This window comes from Nuphar pumila, chromosome 8, assembly GCF_984573655.1.
Source record: "Nuphar pumila chromosome 8, dmNupPumi1.hap1.1, whole genome shotgun sequence".
NCBI lineage: Eukaryota > Viridiplantae > Streptophyta > Magnoliopsida > Nymphaeales > Nymphaeaceae > Nuphar > Nuphar pumila.
The window spans coordinates 14,690,031-14,717,887 of record NC_143256.1 but is presented as its reverse complement, the minus strand read 5'-3'; the positions used below and the strand labels follow the sequence as shown (position 1 = coordinate 14,717,887).

The 27,857-nt window shown below is 37.4% G+C and overlaps 1 protein-coding gene and 1 pseudogene across 1 annotated transcript; both read left to right on the top strand.

The window, feature by feature from the left end:
- The window catches only part of LOC149829659 (actin-interacting protein 1-2 pseudogene), a 32,614-nt pseudogene extending 32,371 nt beyond the window's left edge, over positions 1-243 (top strand).
- On the top strand, positions 193-27,857 carry LOC149829658 (actin-interacting protein 1-2-like). Its single transcript, XM_090015223.1, has 7 exons — positions 193-197; positions 1,000-1,161; positions 2,764-2,908; positions 4,384-4,668; positions 6,080-6,502; positions 24,059-24,466; positions 27,600-27,857. The coding sequence occupies exons 1-7, from the start codon at positions 193-195 to the stop codon at positions 27,855-27,857; spliced, it is 1,686 nt and encodes a 561-aa protein (XP_089871349.1).

Sequence of the window (27,857 nt, the reverse complement as noted above, 5' to 3'; positions counted from 1 at the left end):
AATAATTGTTTGTTTTGAAATGTTTAATTAGAACAATGGAAGATGCAAACCCAAGTTCTTCAGATGATTGTGGATTGGCTCCTCTAAATGCAAGTGCAAGTGGCTCTTGTTCCAACCCTAGCAGAGAATCTTCAACAAAAAGGAAAATTAGAAACTCTGGGGATCCGACATGGAATTGGGCATTTTGCAAGGATGAGGCAAATTTGAATTCAGTGACGTGATCTGTGCAAAAATACATATAAAGGCGGAATCTACAGAATTGTTTGTTCTTAATTTTTTTTGCCCGCCTAGGCCCTGCCTAGTCGGCCGCCTAGGCCTTTTCGAAGGTCCACCAACTAGCCCCGCCTAGCGCTTTCGACAACATAGTGTGTTGGTCACATTACATGTCACCATGTGATCTAATTCTAGCAACATTCACCGATAGAACCATGAACCAGGTCTATAATTTGGAAAACACCTCATCCTCTTAAAACTCACAAAGGTGCTTCACCACCTAAAAGTTTATTAACGTTGATTACATTTCACTAGCCTGCCAGAGTCAGGAGAGTTATCAGGCATACCATCAACACTTGTTCTATTTCGTTGCAACAACTACTCCTTTTTGGGATCTTGGTCTGTGCTAAAGGTAAATATGACATTTACTTAACCAAGAATATGTAGTTTTTTTATTATTTATAATTGAATCATTTGCACACAATTAAAAACTGACAAAGCAAGCATGCATAATGTTGCTAATTCCATTTTCTTTTGATACCTCAAAGAGTAAGGAAAGGGTGATTTTTTTGTCTTTCTATCATTGACATTCTGTTTATGATAGAGATAATATCTTTTTTTTTTCTAGCATTATTTACCATATGTGAAGTTTGATTGAGATTGCCTTGATATTTTACATTTAAATTTGTTTCGGTTGTATTTTGTGCTTTGCACAATTTATAGTTTAATCCATCTTTGTCATGGTGATCTCCTTCTCTTTGTTGTATTTTTTGTTTTTGTTTGTAGGTGGGATTCAGGATCAACTGTTGGTGAGTTTGACGGTCATTCAAGACGTGTCTTAAGTTGTGCATTCAAGCCTACAAGACCTTTTCGTATTGTTACATGTGGAGAAGATTACTTGGTGAATTTCTATGAGGGACCACCATTTAGGTTCAAACTGTCACAAAGGTTAGTCTTGTTTATGGTATTAAGAGATTGATTTATACTATATTAGGTCAAGGATAGTGCAAATTTGCTAAAGGTTCAGCTGTTTTAACATAATTGTTTTGTATGAAGAATCCTTTGGTACATTGTCTTTCTTTTTTGGTAAAGGTATGAGGATCCAATGCAGGAACTGAAGCGTGACATGTTAGCCTGTCGAAGCAAATGAAATTCTAATAGTTATTCAGTATATGATGTGTTAGCTTTTTAGTAAATAATGACCATTCTCAAACTTTAGGAGTGCACTCTGGCTTGAAACATTACTATAACGTTTAACTTGCAATGGAATATAAAATCATGGTATAAATAAGTGTTCCTAGTATCTTCATGCTTGAATGACATTTTCCAAAAGCAATGCACATGATGTAAATAATATTTTCTCCAAATTGTAAGGAATTATGTGCTCTAGTGAGGGAGATGTATACCTGCCCTTTATCTGATGTGTAGTCTGTTTAAAACTAGTAAGAGAATTCTACTCCCCAATTCCTCATTACCTTTATCTGATGTTTACCATTCTCCTAGTATTGTTAAAAACATTGTTTCTGTTTCTAAACTTGTCGATGATACTAATTCTTTTGTCGAATTTACTCTTTCTGTATGTGTCAAGGATCTTCTCACGAAGAAGACACTCGTTGAAGGAGAACGACAGGGAAACATGTATGTCTTCAAGGAGTCTCTTCTAGTTCATGATGCATCAATAAATTCACAACCAGTTCGTCCAGTGTCATTCAAAGTTTGTTTTAGTCTATCTCAATGTAATAAGCCAGAGATTTGGCATCGTCGTCTTAGTCATTGTAATCATTCATTTATTGAGAAGCTTGTGTCTAGTGGACTTGTTCCGCAGTCTAGTTTGAATGTCGAGGCTGATTTTCTTCTTTGTTTCCGTTGTCAATTATGTAAAAGTCATGTACTTCCATTTCATTCAATAAATCAAAGAGATTTTGTGCTTTTTGAAATTGTCTATTCTGATGTCTGGAGACATGCCCCGCAGTCTTCTTTATTGGGCAATCATTATTACATTACTTTCATTGATAGTTACTCTAGATACACCTGTATTTATTTTATCAAATATAAATCTGAAGTTTTCAAGCTTTTTTGCTCATTCTGTGCTTTAGTTTGTAATCAATTTTCAACTAAAATTCAATATTTTCATTGTGACGGTGGATGAGAGTACTTATCAAAGGAATTTACTGAATTTCTCTAAGATAATGGAATAGGTCGTCGAATATCTTGTCCACACACACCACAACAAAATGGTGCGGCTGAAAGAAAATACTGGCACATTGTAGAGAGTGCGCTGAGTATGTTGCATAACACTCACATTCCTTTAAACTTGTGGATGAAAGTTTTTCATTCAGCTGTCTATGTCATAAATCGACTGCCAATGAAATTGTTAGCAGATCAATCCCCTTATTTTACGCTATTTACACTATTTGGGGTTCATCCTGACTATAATGAGTTGCGAGTGTTTGGCTGCATATGCTATGTTCATATTGACAGTTCTTAACGTGATAAGTTTCAGAAAAAGGCATGCAGGTGTAGGTTTGTTGGATATGTTGATCAATATAGAGGATATCACTGCTATGACTCCACTACCAGTCGCATCAGAGTTTCATGGAATGTCGTGTTTGACGAGACTCATACTGATGATTCAGGAAGTACAGAGGGACACTGTAAGGATGCTAAAAGTTATCAGCCATGGCTTGTTGCTGAGGTGCTTGATCAAATGGTGATGCATGACGTACCCTCATGTCATACACTATCTGCAGAACAAAATAGTACAGTTGTACACCCAGAAAAGGAAATGTCGACAAACACACAAGATATTACTATGCCTGTCATTTCAGATGTTACAAAGTTTTAAGGGATTACCTATGTGCAGTGAAACAAAGACAAAGTTCAACGACCTATTGTGCAACCCAGGAGGCTTGAGAGGATTCACCATCCTATTAAAAGATGGGTAAGTTATGACAACTTCTCTACAGACTTACAACTGTTCATCTCCCAGATTGAAAAGCATGATGAACCTATCAGTTTCTCACAAGCATCTATGTCAATCAAATGGGTTGAGGTCATGAATGAGGAAATGAAAGCTTTACATGAGTGTGGGACTTGGGAGATTGTTCCTAGACCATCGAACAAGGATGTTGTAGGATCTAAATAGGTCTATAAAATCAAGTATAAACTCGATGAATCCATTGAACGCTATAAGGTGAGGCTAGTAGCGAAAGGGTTCACTCAAGAATACGGGCAAGATTATGCCGAAACATTTAGTTCTGTGATCAAGATGGAAACTATTCGATTAGTTCTGTCCTTGTCAGTTCAGTATGGATGGACTCTAAGTCAACTTGATGTCAAAAATGTATTTTTTGCATGGCACTCTCAAGGAAGAGGTGTATATGGAGCAACCCTCTAGTTATACCAAACATAGCCCCAACACGCATGTTTGCAAGCTACGAAGAGCCATCTATGGGCTAAAGCAGGCCTCCCGCTCATGGTTTGATAGTTTCTCTATTGAAGTTCAGAGACATGGGTTCGATCTCATCTTGATCATTCGCTTTTTATTTTTCGAGATTGTCAGGTACGCACCTTAATTCTTATATATGTGGATGATATTATTATTACTGGGAACTCCAATGAACACATAGAAGCTACCAAGATCTTATTGAGTCGACAGTTTAAGATGAAAGATTTGGGGGTTTTGCGTTATTTCTTAGGGGTTGAGGTGGATCGACAGGATGAAACACTTCACTAACCCAACACAAATATACTTTGGATTTGTTGGATAAGGCAGGCATGAAGGATTATAAACCTCTATCCACCCCTAGTGTCCTTAATCATAAACTCGGATCCCGGGATGGGGAAGCATATGAAGATTCCAAGAAATATCGGAGTCTTGTGGGTATGTTCCAATATCTCACCTTCACTAGACCAGACATTGTGTATGCAGTGAATCAAGTTTCACAATTCATGCATGACCCACGAACAAAGCATATGAATGTTGTCAAGAGAATCCTTCGATATTTAAAAGGAACTCTTGGAGATGGTCTAGTTTATCATCAATCCAAGACTAAAGGGGAGCAACATCGACTGGATGTATACACAAATGCAGATTGGGCTGGAGTTCCAGATGACAGGCAGTCGGTTTCTGGATATTGTGCTTTTCTTGATGGGAACTTGATGGCGTAGAGTAACAAGAAACAACGTGCATTTGCACGATCTAGTATTGAAGCTGAGTATCGATCTATGGTGGCTGCTACAATAAAGGCCACATGGCTGAGACATCTTTTGACTGAAGTTGGAGAATCTATGCTACCCACCACTCTCTTGCGCGATAATCAAGGTGTCATACAAATTGCTTTTAATCCTATTCACCATAGTTGCACAAAGCATATAGAGATTGATCAATACTTCATTCGGCAAAAGATTGAAGATAGAGAAGTTGCACCTACTTATGTTCCTACGGCTGACCAAGTGACAGATTTGTTCACTAAGGGCCGTACCAATATGCGTTTTTGGTTCTTGAAGAACAAGTTGTCCATGTTGCAAAACCATGCACAACTTGAAGGAGGGTATTGAGAATGTAGTGTACAGGTCTAGTTCTAGACCCAAAATGATTCTTTTGTATTGTATTTACATGGTTGGTATTATCGGGTCTGGGTTGACAGACCCAATCCAACTTGTATCATATATATAACATTGAATATAGGGCACAACCTCTCATTGAGAATCGTGTCAGTCATTGCCGCCTCTCCTTCTTGCAAATCCCTTTCTCTTCTGCTGTGGATGAAGATCTGGTCGAAGGTGCTTGACTTCTAACAATTTCTACATATTCTAATTTCAAAAGAAGACATTCATTTTTAATATAACCCTTTCAAAACACCTACCATACATATGAAGATAGAAAAGCTAAAGATACATACCGGAATGCAAAATCCTTGAATCCATGCTATTCATTAATACGAATCTTTTTCAAGACCATGATGCCTTGCTCTGATACCATGTCACAAAATGGCATGGACCTCAATGCACTCTATAATGAACTCCAAGAATAAAAACACAATGCATTTGGATAAAAACATAATAACTAAAATAAAACACAATAGAATGTGAATGAATAACTTCATTAATAAAGAACATTAAAAATACAAAGAAAAATACATTTTAATCATCATTACAATACACTCAAAAACACACAAGAAGCTTAAAACTACCCATCACTCTCTTACCTTACAAAGGCACCCATATTTATAGAGAAACGGAGGAAGAAAAGAGATTAAAGGAGAGAAAAAGGGAGTCCACATTAGTTTGACTAGCTGTTGGACCTAGTCCAATGGCTAGATTTCTAGCCGTTGGACCAGCAGTCCAACAACTAGTCTAAGTCAACCACAGTTGACTTAACTTTAAAGTATATAATATATATACAAGTAATATATATGTATATATATATATCTTAACAATATTTGGGTTATATCATTTGAACATCTAAGACAAGTAGTTTGCATTGTATGCTGTATCTTAATAGCCTTTAGTTTGCAAACTTAATCTGTTGAAGTGATTATGTCACTATGAGAAATAGAGATGGTGAAAAGCCCTTCATTTTCCTTGTTAGCTTCGAATCACATCGGCTACTGCTGGATTTCTGGTTTTGACTGAATTGCCTGTTGCAATTTTACAGGTGGATTAAAGGAAAGTGTTAATGCAATATTTGATACATTGTTTTTTCTTATTTTTAGGTCTTCAAAGAGAATGCACTTGCTGATTATGATTTTTTCTTTTGGTGTGACTCAACAGAAAGATACCTATTCATTATTTGTTTTATATATTTATTTCTCTAGTAGCCAACTCTCATATCTTACTGCGAAAGCTTATCTTGCTGTTTCAGGTGCTAACAGTGTCTGCAGATAAAACTGCAAAAGTGTGGGAGATTGATGAAAATGGAAACGGTAAGGTGAAGAAGACACTTACTTCATCTGATTCTGGACTGGATGGAATGCTAGTTGGTTGCCTGTGGCAGAATAATCATCTTGTCACTGTTTCCCTTGGTGGCACTATTAGTATATATTCAGCCAATGACCTAGAAAAGATGCCAGTATCATTTTCTGGGCACATGAAGAGCGTCACTGGTTTGGCAGTCACCTCTGAAGGCAGCCAGAATATTATTCTATCTAGCAGTTATGATGGGGTGATTGTCCGATGGATGCAAGGAGTTGGATGTGCAGGAAGGTTACAGAGAAGGGAGAACTCTCAAATTAAATGTTTTGCAGTGGTGGAAGGAGAGCTCACCACATTTGCCTTTGATAACAAGGTAGCACCATTTCTTCATGTACATGTAGTAGTTGCCTTTATTTTTATATCTTGTGGTTTGTGTGCTTGCACCATCTTTTTGAAGTTGATTTTCTTGATGACTTATGATTGCAACTAGGCTGGAGAACATGATGATGTGTCTTTCTATTATCCAATATGATCACTGAAATGAATATATTTCAATTCAATCTTGCACCTTGATGGGGTAGGCAATTTACACACTAGCTAAAATTACTACTCAATGTTGAGTCAGGCATAGTAAGCCAACAAGATCTTGTGTTCTAAATAAAACATGTCTTGAGGGAAAAGACTGACTAGATGTTCATTGCAATTGAATAACAAGAAAATGAAATCTTGCGTTGATGGAGAAATGTTAGATCCCTCAATATAGAAATGGTACAAGAATGTGCTTCACAAAATGCCCTTATGTGATATTACAGAAGTAATTTTGGCATTTTAGAGAACAATGGAGTGAAAAATATAAAATATATAAAGAATATGAAAAGTGAAGTTATTGATGACTAGTATAGTTTTGTGAACTCCATGTATAGTGAACTGTGATAGTGTTAATAATTTTCTCCGGTGGTAAAGGAGCTTGATTGTAAATTATATTTTTATCAATAAAAAATGTCACTGCCTTTAAAAGTAGAACTACAAACTGCAAAGATTTTGTCATAAAATATGACAAATATTGAGATTAGGGGTGGCAAAACCTGACACGACCTCCCAACCCGACCCGCCAACCCGCCTTTTAGGCGGGTTCAGGTTGGGCTTAAACTAACCCGTTTAATAAACGGGTCGACCCGCCTTGATAGAAATCATGGGTTCCTTTCTTCATCTACAAGCAACAGCACAACATGGGGAGAGAGAACGTGGCTGCAGCAAAAATCCCTAATCAGGGTATTCATTTTTGCTTCTCTGATTAAATACACACAAATACAATAGCTAGGGTATGAAAATACCCATTACATGTTATGATAAAATTACAGCATGCCATTAATGAAACATTAATGAGCATGTGTTTAAAATGAAAGGAATTGGGTCTGGATTCTGAGTTCCAGACCTTATACTAAATGACAGTATCTTTTCACCCCCCCTCCAGTTGTACATGGTTTTGGACCATGAACATCCAAAATCTGTCCTTGATAAGTCCTTTTGTAAACAAGTCAACAACTTGATCAGCAGTCCGCACGTATTCTGGTTCAATTTCCTTCTCTTCAACCTTTTGTCTTACAAAATGTTGATCAATTTCAATATGTTTGGCACGAATGACATGTTGATAGCACTTTGATTGTCACACAAGAGAATACTTTTAGAAATCGATTCTCTTCTGTCAACAGGTGTCTGATCCATGTTACTTCGGCTGTAGTAGCTGACATTGATCTATATTCATCTTCTGTGCTTGACCTGGCTATGGCTTTTTGTTTTCTACTGCTCCAGGAGACAAGATTTAGCCCAATGAAAACGCAGTATCCTGAGACAGACCTACGTTCATCTGGATCTCCTGCCCAATCTACATCTGTGTAAGTAAGGAGTTCATGCATGTGATGACCAGGCATACTCTTTCTGTACAGAAGACCATCTCCAATAGTACCCTTCAAATATCGAAGAATGCGTTTAACGGTTTTCATATGCCCAATATGTGGTTCACGCATGAACTGAGATACCTGATTGACAGAATAGACAATGTCAGGCCGAGTGAAGGTAAGATATTGAAGCATTCCTACTATCCTGCGATATCCTGTAGGATCCTCGTACAAATCTCCATCTTAGCAACTGAGTTTCTGATGAAGTACATTGGGTGTGCTGAGGGGCTTACAATCTGTCATACCTGCCTTGCTAAGAACATCAATGGTATACTTATACTGAGTAAGCGTCATGCCTTAAGGAGTCCTGTCAACTTCTACTCCAAGAAAGTATCGCAGTTTACCAAGATCCTTCATCTTGAATTTATGATTCAAAAGTTCTTTAACCTGTTCAATATGTTAATTAGAGTTACCTGTAATGATAATGTCATCAACATATATCAATAACAGGGTAATTATATCTTTGCATTTAAATATGAAAAGAGAATGGTCAAGAAGAGACCGACTAAACCCATATTTTTCTACTTCAAGAGCGAAACTGTCAAACCAAGATCGAGATGCCTGCTTTAGACCATATATAGCTATCTTTAACCTGCACACGTATTCTTTAGAGTTCCCTTTTGCATACCCAGTGGGCTGCTCCATTTATACTTCTTCCTTCGGAGTTCCATGTAGAAACGCATTCTTCACATCCAATTGGTTGAGAGTCCACTGGTGCTCAACAGCCAATGATACTATGATGCGGATAGTTCCCATTTTCACAACTAGAATAAAGGTCTCATCATAGTCTTGTCCTTGCTCCTGTGTGAATCCTTTGGCAACCAGCCTTGCCTTATATCGCTCGATAGCACCATCTAGCTTATACTTTATCTTATAGACCCATTTTGACCCAACCACATTCCGATTATGTGGTCTGGGAACAATATCCCAAGTGCCAGACTCATGAAGAGCCGCCATTTCGTTGTTCATAGCTTCAATTCATCTCTTAGAATTTATTGCTTGATAAAATGTTGTCGGTTGATCTTTCTTGCCCAAAGAGGTTAAGAAAAGTTGAAAATCCATCGTGAAGTTCTCATAACTGACCCACCTATCAATAGGATGCCGAGGTCGGGTAGACCTTCTGTGAGCAAGTGATTGAGTGGAAACATAAGGAGAATTATGCTCCTGATTAAAGCTGGGAGGTATCTCCTTCTCACGTCGAGAGTAACCAATGCCTTTATACCTTTCGGGGGCCAATAGTGATTCAGACGTTACACTTTCTTGAGTTCTTTGCGCAACAGTAGATACGTTTCCCTAGTCTCTTTGATTACATTAAGAAGAACATACATTATCAATACTAGAAAAGAGATCTGAGTTCAACCAAGGGTGATAAACTTCAATTTCAGGAGGAGTGCTAGCATTATGACCAAAATTTGATTCGTCAAACACAACATTTCTGGATATTTTTATGCGCTTGCTCACGGGATCATAGCATTTGTAGCCTTTGTAATCATCAGCATACCCCACAAATCTGCACTTTAAGGCCTTATCCTGAAACTTGTGTCGCATTGAACTGTCAACATGAACATAACATACACCCGAATACACGCAAATCGTGATAATTTGGATGCACACCATGCAATGAGAAATAGGGTGATTTGTTCTCTAAGATGTTCATAGGCAATCAATTTATGACATAGACAGTTGTGTGAAAAGCCTCTGCCCAGAAGGTAACTGGAAGGTTACTATCATGCATCATGCTCATTGCACTCTTGACAATATGACAATGCTTCCGTTGAGTAATCCCATTCTGTTGAGGTGTGTGAGGGCAAGACACATATCTACTTATTCCATTTGTTTGGAGGAAATTTATGAAGTCATTTGAAGAGAATTCACCCCCTCCATCACATTGGAAACAAATAATATTCTGAGAGAATTGGTTTTGAACAAAAGAATGAAAATTCTGAAATAACTTGAAGGTTTTAGATTTACTTTTCATAAAGAAGATCCATGTATATCGAGAATAACTGTCAACAAATATGAGATAATATCTAGTGCCATACATGGAAGGAACTGGAGCCGGGCCCCAAACATCAGAACATATAATTTCAAATGGTCTTGAAGCTCTTTTATTAATGGAATGAAAAGGAAGAACATGACTCTTACACTGAAGACAACTAGAACACTTTTTATTATCGACACTTAAGTCTAGACTTGACTTGGGAATAAGACTACTTGAAACAAGCTTATCAATAAAGCGACTACTACAATGACCCAGACGACCATGCCAAAGATTCGACTCAATACATTCAGAAAGATTAAAAACACTCTCAGTAGAAACTGAAGATGATGATGTGAGCTTCAAGATGGAATCAACAGGTTGAACACGAGAGGAAGGATTCTCTTGGAACACGTACATATTTCCTTGACGTTTTCCTTCAGTGAATGTTTCTCTCGTTTGAAGGTCCTTAACACAAACAGAAAAAGGAGTAAACTCAACTGAAGCATTAATGCCATCTACAAGTTTAGAGACAGAAACAATATTTTTCTTGATATTAGGAGCATGAATGACATTTGAAAGTGCAAGAGAATAGTTGGACATGGGGATTACAAAATTTTCAATGTGCGAAATATGGTGGTGAGACCCATCTCCAGTGACTATACTATTTCTACCAACATAAGAAACAAGATTTAGGAGCTTACCAGCATCACCAGTGACATGAGTGGCTGCACCCGAATCAACATACCAAGTACCTTGATTATTCTGTTTGATATTCAATTCAGCCAAGGCAAATAATAGTAACTCTTTGACTTCTCCACTATTTTTCAATGTATCTGTTCCCTTTCTTGTCTCCAATTGCTTTCCTCTATTTTGCGGGTTAAACCAGCAATTTGCCTTTATGTGTCCCTTTTTGTTCCAGAGAAAGCAGGTAGGTATTGTCCTTTGCCTTTGCCCATTGGGAGGAACATTGGGTGTAGGTAGTATTCCACGACTTCCTTGTCCATTTCTTTCTTGACCCCATTTGTCTCGAAAATCATACCTACCACGTCCTCGCCCATAAGCAACTCCTGTGGCAAGAACATTGTGTGCTCCAACATGAGCATGAGTATCTTCAGAAAATCCTTTCAACGTCATCTCATACTGTAAAAGCTTGACACGAAGATCTTCAAATGTAGGTAAATCTGGCAAACACAATAAGGAAGTAACCATCATATGATAGTCCGACTCCAGCCTACTCAAAGTTTGTCGCACCATATCTTTGTCACTAACAGGGCATCTCACAATGGCCAATTGATCTGTAATAGTCTTCATTTTGTTCAAATACTCCATAATAGTCATGGAGTCCTTTCTTAGCATTTGAAACTCTTTCTTTAAAAATAATACTCTGGCCTGAGAAACTTGAGAATATGTCTGAACCAGTCGATGCCATAATTGCATTGTTGAGCATGAAATGAAATGGGGATCTTCGAAACACGAGCTTAGATTAACAAGGGCAAGTGTCAAGAATGACACTAAAGCATAACCCTTAAAAAAGGTATAACCGGAAACAAAATAAAAACAAAAATGTATTATTTATTGATATGAAAAACCAATTGCTTAAGAAGCATTGGAATGAAATACAAGAGGGGCTGCACCCCTTTATATACACAGCTGAAAGAGGACTCAATAGAGCTGTTGGACACAGTCCAACAGCTCTATTTAGAGCTGTTGGAATGTGTCAGTCCAACAGCTCTATTGCTAGTCAAGTCTGGACAGGACTTGACTAGCAACAGTCATTCTAGTTCAAACTGAACTAGATGACATAAAGACAAAAAATAAAAATAAAGGAAAAAAAATACAGAAAAGAAAGAAATGAAAAATGTATTTATATATATATATATATATAATAATATAATATTATTATATATACATATGTGTACAGTTTTACATTTTAACACTCCCCCTCAAACTTACGGTACAATGAGCAAAAGTTTGTCTAAGAGAAAGTGAAATCGGGGAGCAGCGAGAGGCTTTGTAAAGAAGTCTGCTAACTGATATTCTGAAGTGACATATGGCAGATCAATTATCACGTGTAGATATTCCTCTCTGACGTAGTGACAATCCATTTCGATGTGTTTGGTGCGTTCGTGGAATGTTCTATTACTGGCAATGTAGATCGCACTTTTGTTGTCACAACACATTTGTGAAGCCTTTGTTGCTTCAGCTCCCATGTCAGCAAGCAGTCGTCGAAGCCAAACTACTTCCATGGTCGTGGTTGCCATGGCTCTGTATTCAGCTTCGGTGGATGAGAGAGATACCTTCTGCTGCTTTTTACACCTCCACGAGATCAATGATTCCCCTAAAAAGACACAAAAGCCAGTGGTTGAGTGTCTGTTATTGGGATCACCTCCCCAATCAGCATCAGTATATGCAATTAAATCAAGAGAAGAGGAGGAAGATAAGAAAAGTCCTTGTGAAAGAGAGGACTTGATGTATATGATAATACGCATGACTGCTCCCATATGAACAGAAGTAGGAGCATGTTGAAATTGACTTGCTGTATGAACAGCATGTGCTATATCTGGTCTGGTAATGGATAGATAGGAAAGTGTCCCGACAAGCTGTCTATAAGGAGTAGGGTCTGCAAGAAGTTCTCCATCATCAATCTTCATTTTAACATTAACAACTTCTGGAGTGTCAACTTTCTTATCATCAGTAATACCAGACCTGAAAACAATATCAAAAGCAAATTTAGTCTGAGATAATAAATATCCTCTAGGAGAATAAGCAACTTCAATGCCTAAAAAGTATCTCAACAAGCCCAAATCAGTCATTTCAAAATGAGATTTAAGAAGTGTTTTGATTGTTTCAACTCCCTGTTTATCGCTTCCGGTGATGATCATATCATCCACATAGAGAAGAAGCACAATGATCCCTGCATCAGAATTCTTAATAAACAAAGCAGTGTCAGTTAAACAGAATTGAAAACCAATATCAATCATAACACGACTAAACCTATCATACCAAGCTTTTGGTGCTTGTTTAAGTCCGTAAAGAGTTTTTTCTAAGCGAAGGACTTTACCCTTAGGAATACTTAGACCAGGAGGGGGTTCCATGTATACTTCTTCAACTAGCTTTCCATTTAAAAAAATATTTTTGACATCCATTTGAAAAATAGACCATTTTTTGATAGAAGCTAAGGCAATTAAGGTTCGGACAGTAGTCATACGAGCCATCGGAGCAAAGGTTTCTTCATAATCAATCCCATATTCTTGGGCATAACCTTTGGCTACTAAACGGGCTTTATATCTTTCAAGAGTACCATCACTCTTGGTTTTAATTTTATAAACCCATCGACATCCTATAGTTTTCTTCCCTGAAGGAAGATCTTGAATATTCTATGTAGAAGCCTGTTATCATCGCAAAATTTTACTTTTGCAAATCAAACTGACCTTTGAAAAAGATTTTGAAAATAACTCGCCTCTGTTTTTAAAATGCGGGATTATTCCGAAGAATGGGACTCGCCTGTCGGTACGAGGTTCAACCGTTCCTGCCACCTTTAACAGGGGTAATTGAACCAAGGATCAATCTTATGCTCTACTCTATTCAACTTGTCTAAATCATATTCTAATTTCTAAATGCACATAGAATCAGGCATGTGCTATGAATTTTCAGAAAATGCACATTTGAAAACATGATGTTTGCTTTGAAGTACTTAGAAATACTCAGAAGTTGCAAATCTTGGAAATGATATCACATGGAAAATTAGGACTTAAAAATATTTCTGAGGAAAGCAAAAATCGATTTCTGGGGAAATCTTGAGATTTTATGAAAATCAATTCTGAGAGAACTTGGTTTCTCTGAATTCCAACTTTGAACTTGAAAATATAACTTGAAATTTCGATTTTTGAACTTGAGAAACACTTGAAACATACTTTAAGATTTTCATATTCTGAGAAAATCGATTTCTCCATATGACTTAGAAAATTTTGAGAAAATGAAATTCTTTGAATTGAAATTTGAATTGGAATTGGAAAATGCATGAAATGAATGAATATGGACTTGAGAAATACTTTTTGTATTTTTGAGAAATGCAGTGCATTTTTGAAGTTAGCCTAAGAGTGTAGGCTGAATGTGGCTAATGTGAAGATCATAAATCTAAGTATCATTCGTATTCTGACTATGGCCATAAATACAAATTCCACCAAGTTTATAAACTTCATAGAAGCTAGTTCATGTGCCATTCGTGTAGACCATGGTGAATTTGTAAAAATATGCATGAATCATCATCCATCACACATTAAAATTATAAAAATAAATTATATGCAATGCAACCTAAGCTAAGCAGGAAATGTAAATTCTTATTCCAAAGTTTAATTACAAATTACATAACTATTGAAATGTAAATACATGAAAAATAAAGTCTTCAATGTACCTGCAAAACTAGAAAACTTGGTTAATGAAAATATGTTGGCTTTTCTAGATTTATCCAGCAATATCTAGAAATTGTTGGATTTTGCTAGATATAAGCCTCTTCCTTGATTCCCTTAAATAAAAATGATAAAGTATGAAATAAAATGGAATAAATATGAAAGAGAAGATATGGAATTTCGAAATTGGGGTCAAAATGACCAAAATACCCCTAATAACAAGACTATGGCCTTGAAATTAGGGTTTTTTAAAAGATATTTTGATAAAATGCAAATTTTGAAATTTTAATGGAATAAATTCAAACCAAATATGCTATGAAATGATTAAAAATATGAAATTAGGGTTAGGGATTTCGAAATTGAGGTCAAATGACCAAATTGCCTCCGATAGCAAGACTATGGCCTTGAAATCAGGGTTTTTAGAAATAGATTTTGGTAAAAACTTAGGTTTTATGCACTAAATGAAATCAAATGAGCACAAAATTAAACCTAAAGCATCCTAATATGATTATAAACATGATAAAACCCTAAAACCATATGCTTATGCACAAAAATCCAATAATATCACAAAAACTGTGATTTTTGCAGTGTTTTTGGATCTTTCAGAAACCCGGTTTTGCAATTTTCGTAATTCAGCCATCAAATGGATTCCAAAATCCATAAAAATTGGTACCTGCACTTTTTATAACCCTAATGTCGAATTGGAATTATAAAAATATTTTTTTGACATTAAATTAATCCGAAAATTGCATTAAACCCTAAAAATATGCTATTTTTGACCTAATTCACCAATCAGTTTCAATCCCAGACCTGAACCAGGGACCAAATCTCCATGGAAATTTATGAAATTTTACAGATACTAACTAGAAAGGAAAACAGAGATTTTCCAATTTACAGATTGGAAAAATCATCTCCGGTTAGGGAGAAACCCTTCCGGCAATCTGGGCTAAAATATATCACTTTTAACAGGGATTAAAACAGGTATTCCAGATTGAAAATACAGACATAAATAGCAATCATAAACAAAAATCTCTGAAATTTTAGTGGTGAACAGTAGACAGAAAAATAATAATACTCACTTTTTACAGATCTAAGATCGGATCTGTGGTTTGGGATTTATGACTAACACAAGTCTTATTAGGGTTTTGGTAAACCCTAACGAGTTTTAAATTTAAAAACAGATTCTCTAAAAGGGGAAAAATACTAAACAGTGATCAAAAAAATCCAAAAATTTCACAGCAGATAGATCTACTCAATGTGAATCCATAGCACTTTACGGATCTAAAATCGGATATAAGATGAGAGAAATATCATCACAGCAAGTTACCTTCTTGATTTTAACCACGATTTTAAAGCTTTAAAAACCCGATTTGATGTCTGATTTTTTTGACAGGGTTCCCGAGATCCAAAACCTCTGATTTTTCTTGGGGCTGCAGCTGCAATGGAGGAAGGTGGAGGTGCTGGAGAGGAGAGAGAGGCCACGAAAATTTGAGAGAAAAAAGCCCTTCTTTTAGCCCCCCTTTAGGTCCCCTATTTATAGATTTTCAAAAAGTCACTTAATTAGGGTTAATTAAGAGGTTTTTCATTTTTTCAGGACTCTTTCTAATAAATCCACTAAGGGCAACGACTTTTTGGAGAATTATAGCCTAGGTGGGACTCTAATTAATCCCTAATTAACCCCTAATTAAACCTTAGAAAGTCCAAATGTGATGCCACTTGCCATCTTCCACATTTGGTTTTTTAAAAACCTTTAAAAACCTTTAAAAACACTAGTTTTAAAAACTAAACTTCAAAATGGGTTTTCAAAATGATATTAACTCTTCTAAACCCCTAACACTAACCAAGACACTGACTAACCCTAGTCTAGCCCTGACTTACTCGAATATGGCACCACCCCGAGTGGGCCCTACTTGAGTTTTTCAAAAAGCGATTTTAGAACTTGAAATTGAAGGAGTTTTCAAAAGACTTTCAAAAGTAAACTTAAAATTAGAATTTTTGAAATGGCATAGAGTTCCAACTGGGTCAGAACTCCTCTGGATGCGGCGCCAACGGGGTGGGCCCCACATCAAAGTTTTGAAAAACTTGAAATAAATACTAAAAATGGCTTTAAAAAAAGGTTAAAATCAACAGTTGAAATTCAAAGTTTTAAAAATAGAGTTCTAAGCAAACTGGAACTCTGGGCTAGAGTCCTGGATTTATAGGACTCTGAGATTTTGGTTTTTTAAAAGCCAAATGAAGGAGTTTTTGAAAAGATTTAATCGAAAATGGTGAAACAAGTAAGAAAATACAGTCAGGGTTAGACTCCTAACTCGATCAGAACTCTGAAATAGAGTCCTGAATTAACTGGACTTTGTAAAATGACCTAATTTTTTAAAACAAATGAAAATGGAATAAAAATAGACTTCAAAACAGACTCCTAACTGAACTAGGACACCGGGATAGAGTCCTGATCGGACTGAAACTCTAGATTTTGTTGGTATTTTTCTGAAAAACAAATGAAAGAACTTGTCAAAACAGTGAAAACAATAACAAATATTGAAATAAAACAGAGTTCTGATTCAACTGAGACTCTGGGGACAGAGTCCTAATTGAACTAGGACTCTCCAATTTTTGGATTTTCTGAGAAAACAAATGAAAGAATTTTGAAAATCAGTTAAAAATAAGATGAAATTGAAATTTTTGTTCAGAGTCCTGATCTAATTAGGACCCTGAGAAAGAGTCCTGATTCGATCAGAACTCTAAGAATTTTGGCTTTCTGATAAGCAGATGATGAAATTTGGGCAAAGCCTTTGAAAACTAGTGAAAATAAAGTGAGAAAATCAATTTTGGACAGAATCCTACTTCGATCAGGACTCTGGGGTAGAGTCCTGATTTGATCAGGACTCTGAGATAAAATCTCAGAATTTTGAAATTTTTTGATAAAAGTGTAATAGTTTTGGTAGATTGAAAGATTTCTGAAAGATTCTCTCAAAATTGAAATCAGAATCAGAGTCCTGATCCAACTAGGACTCTCTAAACAGAGTCCTGTTTTGACTAAAACTCTGAGTTTCTGACTCTTTTTGAAAGATTTTGAAAGATTTGATTGAAAAAGGATAAAATAGTTGTAAAAGATTAGAGTCTCAATCCAATTGAAACTCTGAAGAAGAGTCCTGATCCGACTGGACTCTTGAAGAAGAGTTCTGATCCAACTCAGACTCTAACATTTCGGCCAAAACAGAAGATTTTGAAAGGTTCTTCTCAAAAACAGGTAAAAAGGTAGTGAAAATTAGAGTTTTGATCCGACTAGGATTCTGGAAAAAGAGTCCTGATCCAATTAGGACTCTGAAATTTTTGAAGATTTTTGACAAGTAAAGGAATCAAGAAGCGACACCACCTAAATGGGTCTCATCTGAGAATTGAAATAAATTGAAATTGAGTTTGAAATAAATCCAGATTGTTTTCTAAGAAAGTATTTCAAAATATAAGGTCCCGGGGGTTGGAAAATGACAGAATGTTGAATAAATACCCAGGTTTTGAAATTGATTTTGAAAGAAAAGCTTTAAAATTCAAATCCGGATTGAATATTTTAAAAACTGGAGCGTTGGATCTCGAAGATGAGATGTAATGACATGCAATGCTATGCTGTGCAATGAAATGGTATGCCGAATGCATGCAATGATATGCAATGACACATGAAATGTAAGCACTGGATAAGGGTGAAAATTTGGGGTATTTACAAAGCCTTTTCAAGTGCATCTAATTCAGCTTTCATGGCTTCTATCCATTTGATATCATTTTTTGCTTGAAAATATGTGGATGGTTCTTCATATGAGTGAATTAATGCAATAACTGCCCTATATGTGGGTGAGAAAGACTCGTATGATACAAACCAGTGGCGTAGCTAGGATTGACGTGGGGGATGGGCAAACAGGGGTGTAGCAAAAAAAAAAATGGCGTGATAGTCGGGGGCTCGGGGGCAGCGCCCCCGAACAAAAAAAATTTGAGATAAAATAAAAAATGGCTACAATTATTAATAAAAATCTATTTTATATGGACAAATCAAACTATTTGCTGCAGTCAGGGCTGAGCTGGGCTAGGACTGGGCTTTTAAAAAAAAAAAATTTAACTGTTTCAAGAGGCAGGACTGGGCTACAGCCCATTCCTGCCCCCGCCCCCCCCAGCTCCGCCTCTGACCACCAAGATTGGCCGTAGAACCCCAAAAAAGCTTTAAGCTAAAAAATGAATACATTTTTTATGACACCGATGATGACCAACATGCACCATATGCAGAATTCAAGCAAAAAGAGTATAAAAATGCCTGTTAGACAAAAAATACAGACGCCCAATTATTAAAATCTGTCAATGGCCACAGTTACTCACTACAAGAATCCTAGACAATCGAGAACAAGCAATTCACTCACCAACTATCTGGTAGATAAAGATACGCTATCCGTTGCCTTCGTTACATTGATAGACATCCATACCTTGTTTTAGCAGCAGGCACAAAAGGAGAGTTCTATGCACGCACGATGACCAAGAAAGGATAGCAAGATTGACTCTTCCAATGAGGTTGCGCCCAAAAAGGAGGAAAGAAACTAGACCCACGTTCAGTTGTGCCCCAAAAAGAAAGGATCAAGAACCAAATTGAAGGATTGGCCTGTATTGCTCCTGTAGAATGGATAACTGGATACTGTATCACCAGAGCCACTGAACATGAACAAAACCCACCCTCAAATTTAGGAGATAAGAGGGTCTTCTTCAAACTGCTAGCGATGGTTGCCGGAGATTGGCAAAGGTCCGACTGACTGCGACACCGGTGCCTCGCATCGCCGGAGATTGCAGCCGAGAGGGAGAAGCTCGGAAGGGGGCACCGCCACCGCGGGTTCACCGAAGGGAGGCCGGCGGCACTGCAGAGCACAAGGGTTGCCGGCGAATGGGGTTGCCGTCTTGCCTGTGACTGAAGGGGAACGCTGGAACGGAGGGGCAGAGCTTTAGAAAACTAGCTAGGGTTTTACCCCTCGCCTCTTTTGGCAGGCTCTAGACTCATCGAGAGCCCGGGTCTCGGTCGACTCGGTTTCACGAGTCCCGATTCGACTCGGTTTTCCGAGTCATGAGTCGACTCGGTTTCAAATTTTAGGGTGGGCGGCCGCCCACCCCTGGCTCCGCCACTGATATAAACTTTCCTGGAGGCCTCGAGATTCGAGATGATTGTCTAGTTGGAATGTTAGAATATTTTTCAAGTGCACATGGAGGATTAGACTCTTGTCGCCTGGAATATTGAATACTAGTATCTCTATGAACTTCTTCATTTTCAACATTAAGATCAATAATTCTTTGATCATCATCAAAGTTACAATCAAGGTCATATTCATCAGATGTTGATATTAGATCTAGCAAAAAGGAGTACTCAGTGACGTCTTTTAATTTTCTAAAATCAAAGAAGCTCTCCTTTTCAAGAAAGGAAACATTTCTAGACACATATAGTTTATTATTTTTGAAGTCAAAACATCTATAACCTTTCTGGTTTTCAGCATATCCTAAAAAGGCACAGGGAATCACACGAGGAGAAAGTTTATCATTTTTGTCAGTAAATATGAAACATTTGCACAGTTTTACATTTTAACAGAGCAGTCATCTGGAATTGCCACAAGCACTTCTTGTGACAATGTAGAAGTGATATAGGCAACCAACGCCTGATCTCACTTCATCCAGGATACATACTCAGGATTTCTAACATAGGTAATAGAAAGATCTTTCTCACCATTCTTTTCTTCTTGTGGTATGAATTCTGGAGGAACAGGAACAGAACCATCCAGATGTCCAGAAAGGTCCTGACTTCTTATGAATGGTATGATTTGTTGCTTCCAAGTTAGGAAATTGGAATTGTTCAGTTTCTCAGACACGAGTTGGCTGAGAAAGTTTGAGGAAAGACCAGACTGAGAATGAGGGAATGAGTCCATATTCTTTTGAAGCCAAAAACAAGAAGGAATAAGATCCAACCAAGAGAAGGAATAAAAAATAAGAAATGGCCTTACGACAAAGACCCAACCACAATTGAATTCTAGTATAATTCAGAACATAAATTTTAATATCAGAGAAGTCTAAAGACCAGACTAGTTTTTTTTTTTAACTGATGAACACGAGGCAGAAAAACAGGACTGCACAGTAAAGAATCTGTTCTGAATAAAATTCAATCAGTAATAGGTACGTTATTTTGAAAATAATGTGTTTTCCTTTTAGAATAATGAGAAAACAGGCAAAACAGAGATGAAAATGAATTCGAAGATGAAATTATTTTAATCAAGATAGATCTGGGCGTGCAGATCACAATCTGATCTGACGTCAATATGCAAATGAGTTTGGAGTGATCCTTTTCAACTCTTGTAATCACACATAGATCAAAAAAATTGATCTTGATTATTTTGCTTATGGATGGGTAAGATCACGTGCAACAATGTGAAAGAAGTAGTAGATATGACAGAAGAACAACAGGGAATGAAAGAAGGAGGAAATATGCCAACGTGACCAAATTTCAGTTTTGGATTTTGGAAATAAGAGAAACACGTTGGCTTAAATAAAAAAGGGGAATCAAAAGGAGGTACTTGAAGAAGACAATAAGCAGATTAATGATGTATTTCAAAAGAGCAAAAAGAAAGAGGAGAGTACGAAGAAGAGATTTCAGTCAGGACTGCAGATTTAAATACAAGAGAAATCGATAGGAAAAATGAGAAAACAGGTACCTTAGAAGGAGACAAATCAGTCATAGAAGGAACCGATCTTCAATATTGAACCTGCTGCTCTGATACCATGATAGAAATCATGGGTTCCTTTCTTCATCTGCAAGCAACAACACAGCATGGGGAGAGAGAACGAGGCTGCAGCAAAAATCCCTAATCAGGGTATTCATTTTTGCTTCTCTGATTAAATACACACAGATACAATAGCTAGGGTACGAAAATACCCATTACATGTTATGATAAAATTATAGCATATCATTAATGAAACATTAATGAGCATGTGTTTAAAATGAAAGGAATTGGGTCTGGATCCTGAGATCCAGACTTTATACTAAATGACAGTATCTTTTCACGCCTAACCCGTTTATTAAACGGGTCGGGTTCGTGTTAGGGGTATGCCAACCCAGCTGACCCGTTTAATAAACGGGTTAGGCGGGCGGGTCAACCTGCTAACCTGCCAATCCGTTTACCCGACCCAACCCGTTTATAAACGGGTTGGCGGGTCGTGTCGGGTTACCCGTTTAATAAACGGGTCGGGTTCGTGTTTGCCACAGCCGACCCGTTTAATAAACGGGTCGGGTTGAGGTATGCTGACCAGCCAACCCGCCGGGTCGACCTGCCAACCCGACCCGATTGCCACCCCTAATTGAGATAGGCAACAATGCTCCATCTTGAGGTGTTGCAAAGATATCTATCGAATTGATTTATGAAGTCAAGCCTTGAACTCTCTTGGAGAATTTGCAATTCTGTTCAGAAAATTTGAAGTGCTAAACATCTTGAATGCAACTCTTTCTTATTAAAGTGGCAAGTCACCAATATATGGTTGCTTCTTTTCATAGATATTATTTATCACCATAAAGCTTCCTAGAAGTTTCACCTGACTGCCTTTTCTAATATTGCTTTTACATGAATTCTTTTCAAATGGCCCAAAAGACATGGCTTTATAATTTGGCTTCAACATTTAAGCTTATGATCATTTGTCTCTTTTCTATTCAATGGTACGGAATTCACTCTCAAAGAAAATAAAACCAGAGGCGGTTCTTTTATGCACATACATGCAGGTCATCTATTTTGTACTTCAAAGGAATTGGCATAGAAGATTCCTTTTTGATGAGTAGCCTTCAATTTTTTGAATATTCATGGCCCATCTCAGTATCATTTCATTGTGCATGAATTGATTAATCAGGCTAATCGGATAACAGATATGTTAGTTAATTCACAAGGCTCCAAACTGACTAATAACAGTATCTTCCAACATATTCTCTCTAAAAGATAAATATACTCTTTGTTGTTCTTGTAACTTCAATCTCTAAGAGGTACGTAAATGAGACCAATTTCTTGATGTCAAATTCTTGAATTAGAAACTTAAATAGCCTTTGAAATTCTATATAATATTCCATTGAAATAGTTTGACCAAAATATGCAAGTAATATCATTTTCAATACTCCTTGAGAAGAAATAAAAAATGAATTGAGATTTGTTCACGCCCATGCTTGAAATGAGCAGTACTACATCTTTTAAGCAAGTAATTCAACTTTATGTTCATGTGGTGAAGACGAAGAATAGAGAAGAGATAACAGGAGGTACCACAGGGCTGTAAAGTGCCTCATATGGTGGGTGATGTCGCAGTCAACTCTCTTGTATGTTATGTCTAACTTTAGGTTAACCTAATTACACATATACCTTTTGAAAGGTACACCTTGCCATGTAATGATATAATATGACGAGCAGTGCTTCATTGGCCTAATCATAGCACTATGGATATTGTTTTGTTCTGACATTGTTACCGTGCCAGTTGTAATTTTGACATATAAAATGTCATGAGCAGAAATTCTCTTGATCCAATGTTCACAACATAAGGAATTGATTTGTATGTGACAGTTGACACTATTTGTTATTCATTATGTAAGTTGTACAAGTGGAATTTGATTTTCGCACGTGCATGGTATAGTCAACCTCTCTCACGCTCTCTATAAACAGGCAACTAACTACAATTTGTATTCATACATGTGCATATATGTATTGGATAAACTGGGAGCTATGTCACATAGGTACGGGTGCAGATGCGGGGGCGGCGATGCGGCACTTTAAAAGAACTTGGGTGTGGGGGTGCGGGAGGGTATATATATATATATTTTAACACCACCCCTTTACCCTTTCTCGTGGTACCCCATTCTCAAGCCCCATCCCTCTTTACCCCTTCTCGAGGTGCCCCCTTATTTTTTTAATTGGGGGGGGAGGGGGGTGCTCGAGGTACCCTTACCCATTATCGAGCCCTGTCCCTTTTTTTAATGGACAAAGTTAACCAAGTCCATTTTGGACAATGATAACCTTGGGTGCGGGTTGACCGAATTGGGTGCCACACCCGCGTCGCGTCGACGTGGGTGCAGAGGCCTCTTTGGTGAGTCCCTGTGACAGACTGGGAGCATGTCTGTGCTCGCTAGTATGTCTAATGGCAATAACATGTGAAAGATTTCCAAAGGCTATTCGGTTGGAGATTTTCTCCTCGTTTTTAAGTTATATTGTCCTAGTCCAATTTGATGATTTTATCAGGTGTTCTCCAAATATTTGGTCCTCTTCTTTGATGTTCGGATAGTAAATATCAGGGATAGTTCATATATTCTTGTCTGGAAAGCTTTCCAGCCAATTCTAAAAGTTCAATACACGGTAGTATTGCTCACCAAGTCTGATGAATAGCATATTCCTTTAATAAGGAACAATTTCTTAATCTACCTGCCAAATTCCAATTGATGATATCCTGCTGTGGGGCTTATATTTTGCTGACTGTACAACAACTGTAGCTATGTACAATATGTTCAACTTGCTTTTGCTACAAGAGATGATCCTTTTCCCAAAATTTTACAGGTAAGGAGAATTCCGCTGCATGCTGATCAGTGTGGTGATGAAGAACAAATTGATATTGGTGCACAACCAAAGGACTTAAATATTGCACTTGATAAGCCCGAGCTGGCATTGCTTTCAACTGATTCAGGAGTAATCATGCTTCGTGGATCCAAAGTGTTGTCAACTCTGAATCTTGGGTTTGCTGTGACGGCATCTGCAATTTCACCTGATGGAAGTGAGGCCATTGTTGGTGGCCAAGATGGGAAACTCCACGTCTATTCTGTCAATGGGGACACTCTCACTGAAGAGTCAGTCCTTGAGAAGCATCGTGGTGCTATTAACGTCATTCGTTTCTCCCCAGATGCCTCTATGTTTATTTCTGGTGATCTCAATCGAGAAGCTGTTGTATGGGACCATGTCACTCGAGAGGTACCATCTCTCTCTCTCTCTCTCTCTCTATATATATATATATATATATATATATATGTGTGTGTGTGTGTGTGTGTGTGTGTGTGTATCAATCCTTGAACACAAGCACACACACATAACAAAAAGAAAACAAGAATTGGTGTATGTACAGAGTCTACAGACAGTATGCGAGGGAGATGCACATTATAACACTTTGCAAACCATGTAAATCCTTTTTTTTTGTCTAAGAGAAATAATTTAAGCCAGGGGATAAGAAATCTTTGAACAAGCTTACAGAATAGATCAAATTAAGGTTCTTAACCACCAGTCTTATTCCGACCAATCCAAGCTAAATCCCCATCTGGCCATTTTATTGGCACAATCCAAAGCTTGTTTGAACAACCACTGAAATGCTGGATAAAACCAAAACAAATGCTCAATTGTTTCGTTCTCATCGAAACAGAAGTAGCAAGTACTTGCAAGCTGGAAACTTTTGTCTTTCAATTTGCACTGGTTATTAACCTTATCAAGTGCTAAGAGCCACACAAATATCTTGGCTGTAGGAGAGGGATGGAAACCCTGGACGGTGTCATTTGGAAAGTGGTCTACATCTTTACAGCCAAAAGCATGGCTAAATGAAGCTATAGAGAACATAACACATCCGTCACATTTCCATATAAGGAATTCTCGCTGTCAGAAATTTTCCATGGGCCTAAAAATCCAATAGCCATAACCAAAACCAATCTTCTACCTCTTGCTCCTTGAAATTCCTTCTGAATTCAGTGAACTAACTAGCTCTTCCTTTCCAACATTCACTTACAAGTATGCTGTTATCTCTGTTTATGTGAAAAAACGGTGGATATCTTTCAGCAAGAGTTACATCCCTGGACCATAAGTCAGTCTGGAACCTCAGCTTGACCCCTTTGCAAGCTTGATTTGAACCATAAACTTAATTACCAATTCAATCACCCCCCTTTCCAAGGTCGTACTCCCTTGAAGATTTGATTATTTGGTTCCAGCCAACCACACCACCAGCTGAGATAGAGCTACCATTTCCACGTACCAATCCATTTATCCCCTTCACCCAAGCCTATGGGACCAAAAAACAAGTTAGATTCCAGATTTGTTCAAAGCTAACAGTCAGATCTGCCTATGATTCCAGTAAGTGTTTTAAAATTTAACATTCAAAACAAAGAAATCTTCTGAAAAATATTAAATCCATAGAGAAGAAAGAAGTTAGAAGATTAGAGGAAAAAGCATGAAGATGAGATTAATAGATCACTTCGTCATGGCTGCTCTAATTCTGTGTCAATTTTTGTCATTTCAATTTGACTCAATGAAATAGGAAAGAGAAAATGAATATTCCAACTACAACAGGTTGATGTCCCAACTCATTAATCACATGGGATGATCTCTCATAATAGATTAATCCTCACTAGGATTGAGTTAATTTTTTTTTATTAGTCAAGCTAGGTTTGCCTGAATATGGCCCGGTTGAGATAGTGTGACTCCAACTGGTACTACAAATCAATTACCCGAGCCATTGATGACAATGATACAATACTAATGCATGTTACGTAAAGCAAAAATAAAAACACATATTGAAGAAATGCCACGTATCCTTACATCTTGTCCTTAAGAGTTAATTAAACAGAAAGATGGGCATTGTCAGGGATAGAATGGGCATGTTACAAGCTGTCTGAAATTACAAAACACAAAAAATTTGACATGAAGCAAGTTGAAGGAACTGGGAAAAGGAGGAGCCCAGTAAAGATTGGAGATCAGCAATAAGCAGGAATATTACTATTGGGGACCATAAGTTTAGCTTTAAGCAACAATGGGATTACAAAGCAAATTGTGGTGCATAAGACAAATACCAGTTTTGATAATAATGGTGTACTTTGCTATTAATTGCATGTTCTGGATTTTCATGAGAATGTGACAAAGCAATCAAGACCTAGAATGAATTGATTCGGTGCAATATCCCTGTTATGAAAAATGTAGTAGACATTCATTCTATTGTATGTCAATGGCATTCTAGATCCAAAAACCTTGAAAATTCTTAAGCATTTATGGCCTTGTGTGCGGTATTATAATTACCCTTGTTTTCCTAGACTACAAAATGCCTATGTCACACGGACTCGGCTAGGGAGGTGCCGCACCCGAGTCGACACGCCCTGACATGGGTGCGGACACGGGTGCGGCTTCAGACTCGGCCCGGACTCGGTCAACGCCGAGTCGGACTCGGTCAACGAGTCTAGGCCGCGTCCGTCCACATTTTGGACTCGGTCAACTTTGACCGAGTCCAAAAATGTCCATTTTTAAGACAAAAAACAAAAAAAAAATAATTTTTATATATCTTTTTTTTTAATATATAACCAGACTGTGCAACTGCAACTGCACAGTCATTGCACACAGTCTGTGTGACTGTGCACAGTCTGCACAGTCACAGACTGCATTGCACAGACTGTGTGCACAGTCTGTGTGACTGTTTCACAAGTCACAACTTATGTAAAAATATGTATAAAACACGATAAAAGGTAACCCAACCATTTGAGATAGCTAAATAAATGCTTTTCCAGTTTAAAAAAATACTAGTTTCACAAGTATGAGAAAAGCTAGCTTAAGAACTACCATAAAGAAATGGGAATGCCAAATTGAAACTTTCGAAAAAATTAAGGTCATAGTTTTGGCTACTTAATTTTAATTGTTTACTAGAATTATATATATATATATAGTCGAGTCCCCGTGTCCAAAATTTTTGAAATTGCGCCGCACCCGTGTCGCACCCGCACCCGCACCCGCACCCATGTGACATAGCAAAATGCCATGGTTCAATTTATCAGGCACAATGTAAATCCTATATGGTTTTTTAATTTTCTTTTTGTTTCCTAAATTCTTTTTACACACATTAAAGTAGTGGAAGGCTGTCATGCTTCATCCATGTTTTTTTTTCTTTATTTTTGATAGATTTTGTCACTATATTTAAGTTGTTCATACTTCTAACTTTTTGGTTCCCATTTGCATAGTCCATCTCTCTTTCTTCCTTTCCCTTCCGCATTAATCCTTTTTAGAAATGTAATGTTAATTACCAAGGTTTGATTTTTAACTTCCTGAACATTTGTCTCACTAACCAGTTGACTATCTTCTGCAGGTTAAGCTTAAGAACATGTTGTACCATACTGCTCGTATAAATTGTGTGGCTTGGTCTCCTGATAGCACAATGGTTGCTACGGGATCTCTAGACACAAGCATAATTATATATGAAGTTGATAAGCCAGCTTCAAGTCGTATAACCATAAAGGGTGCTCACTTGGGAGGTGTTTATGGATTAGTTTTCAATGATGATTGCACTGTTGTAAGCTCTGGTGAAGATGCATGCATTCGTGTGTGGAGATTAGTGCAGCAGTAA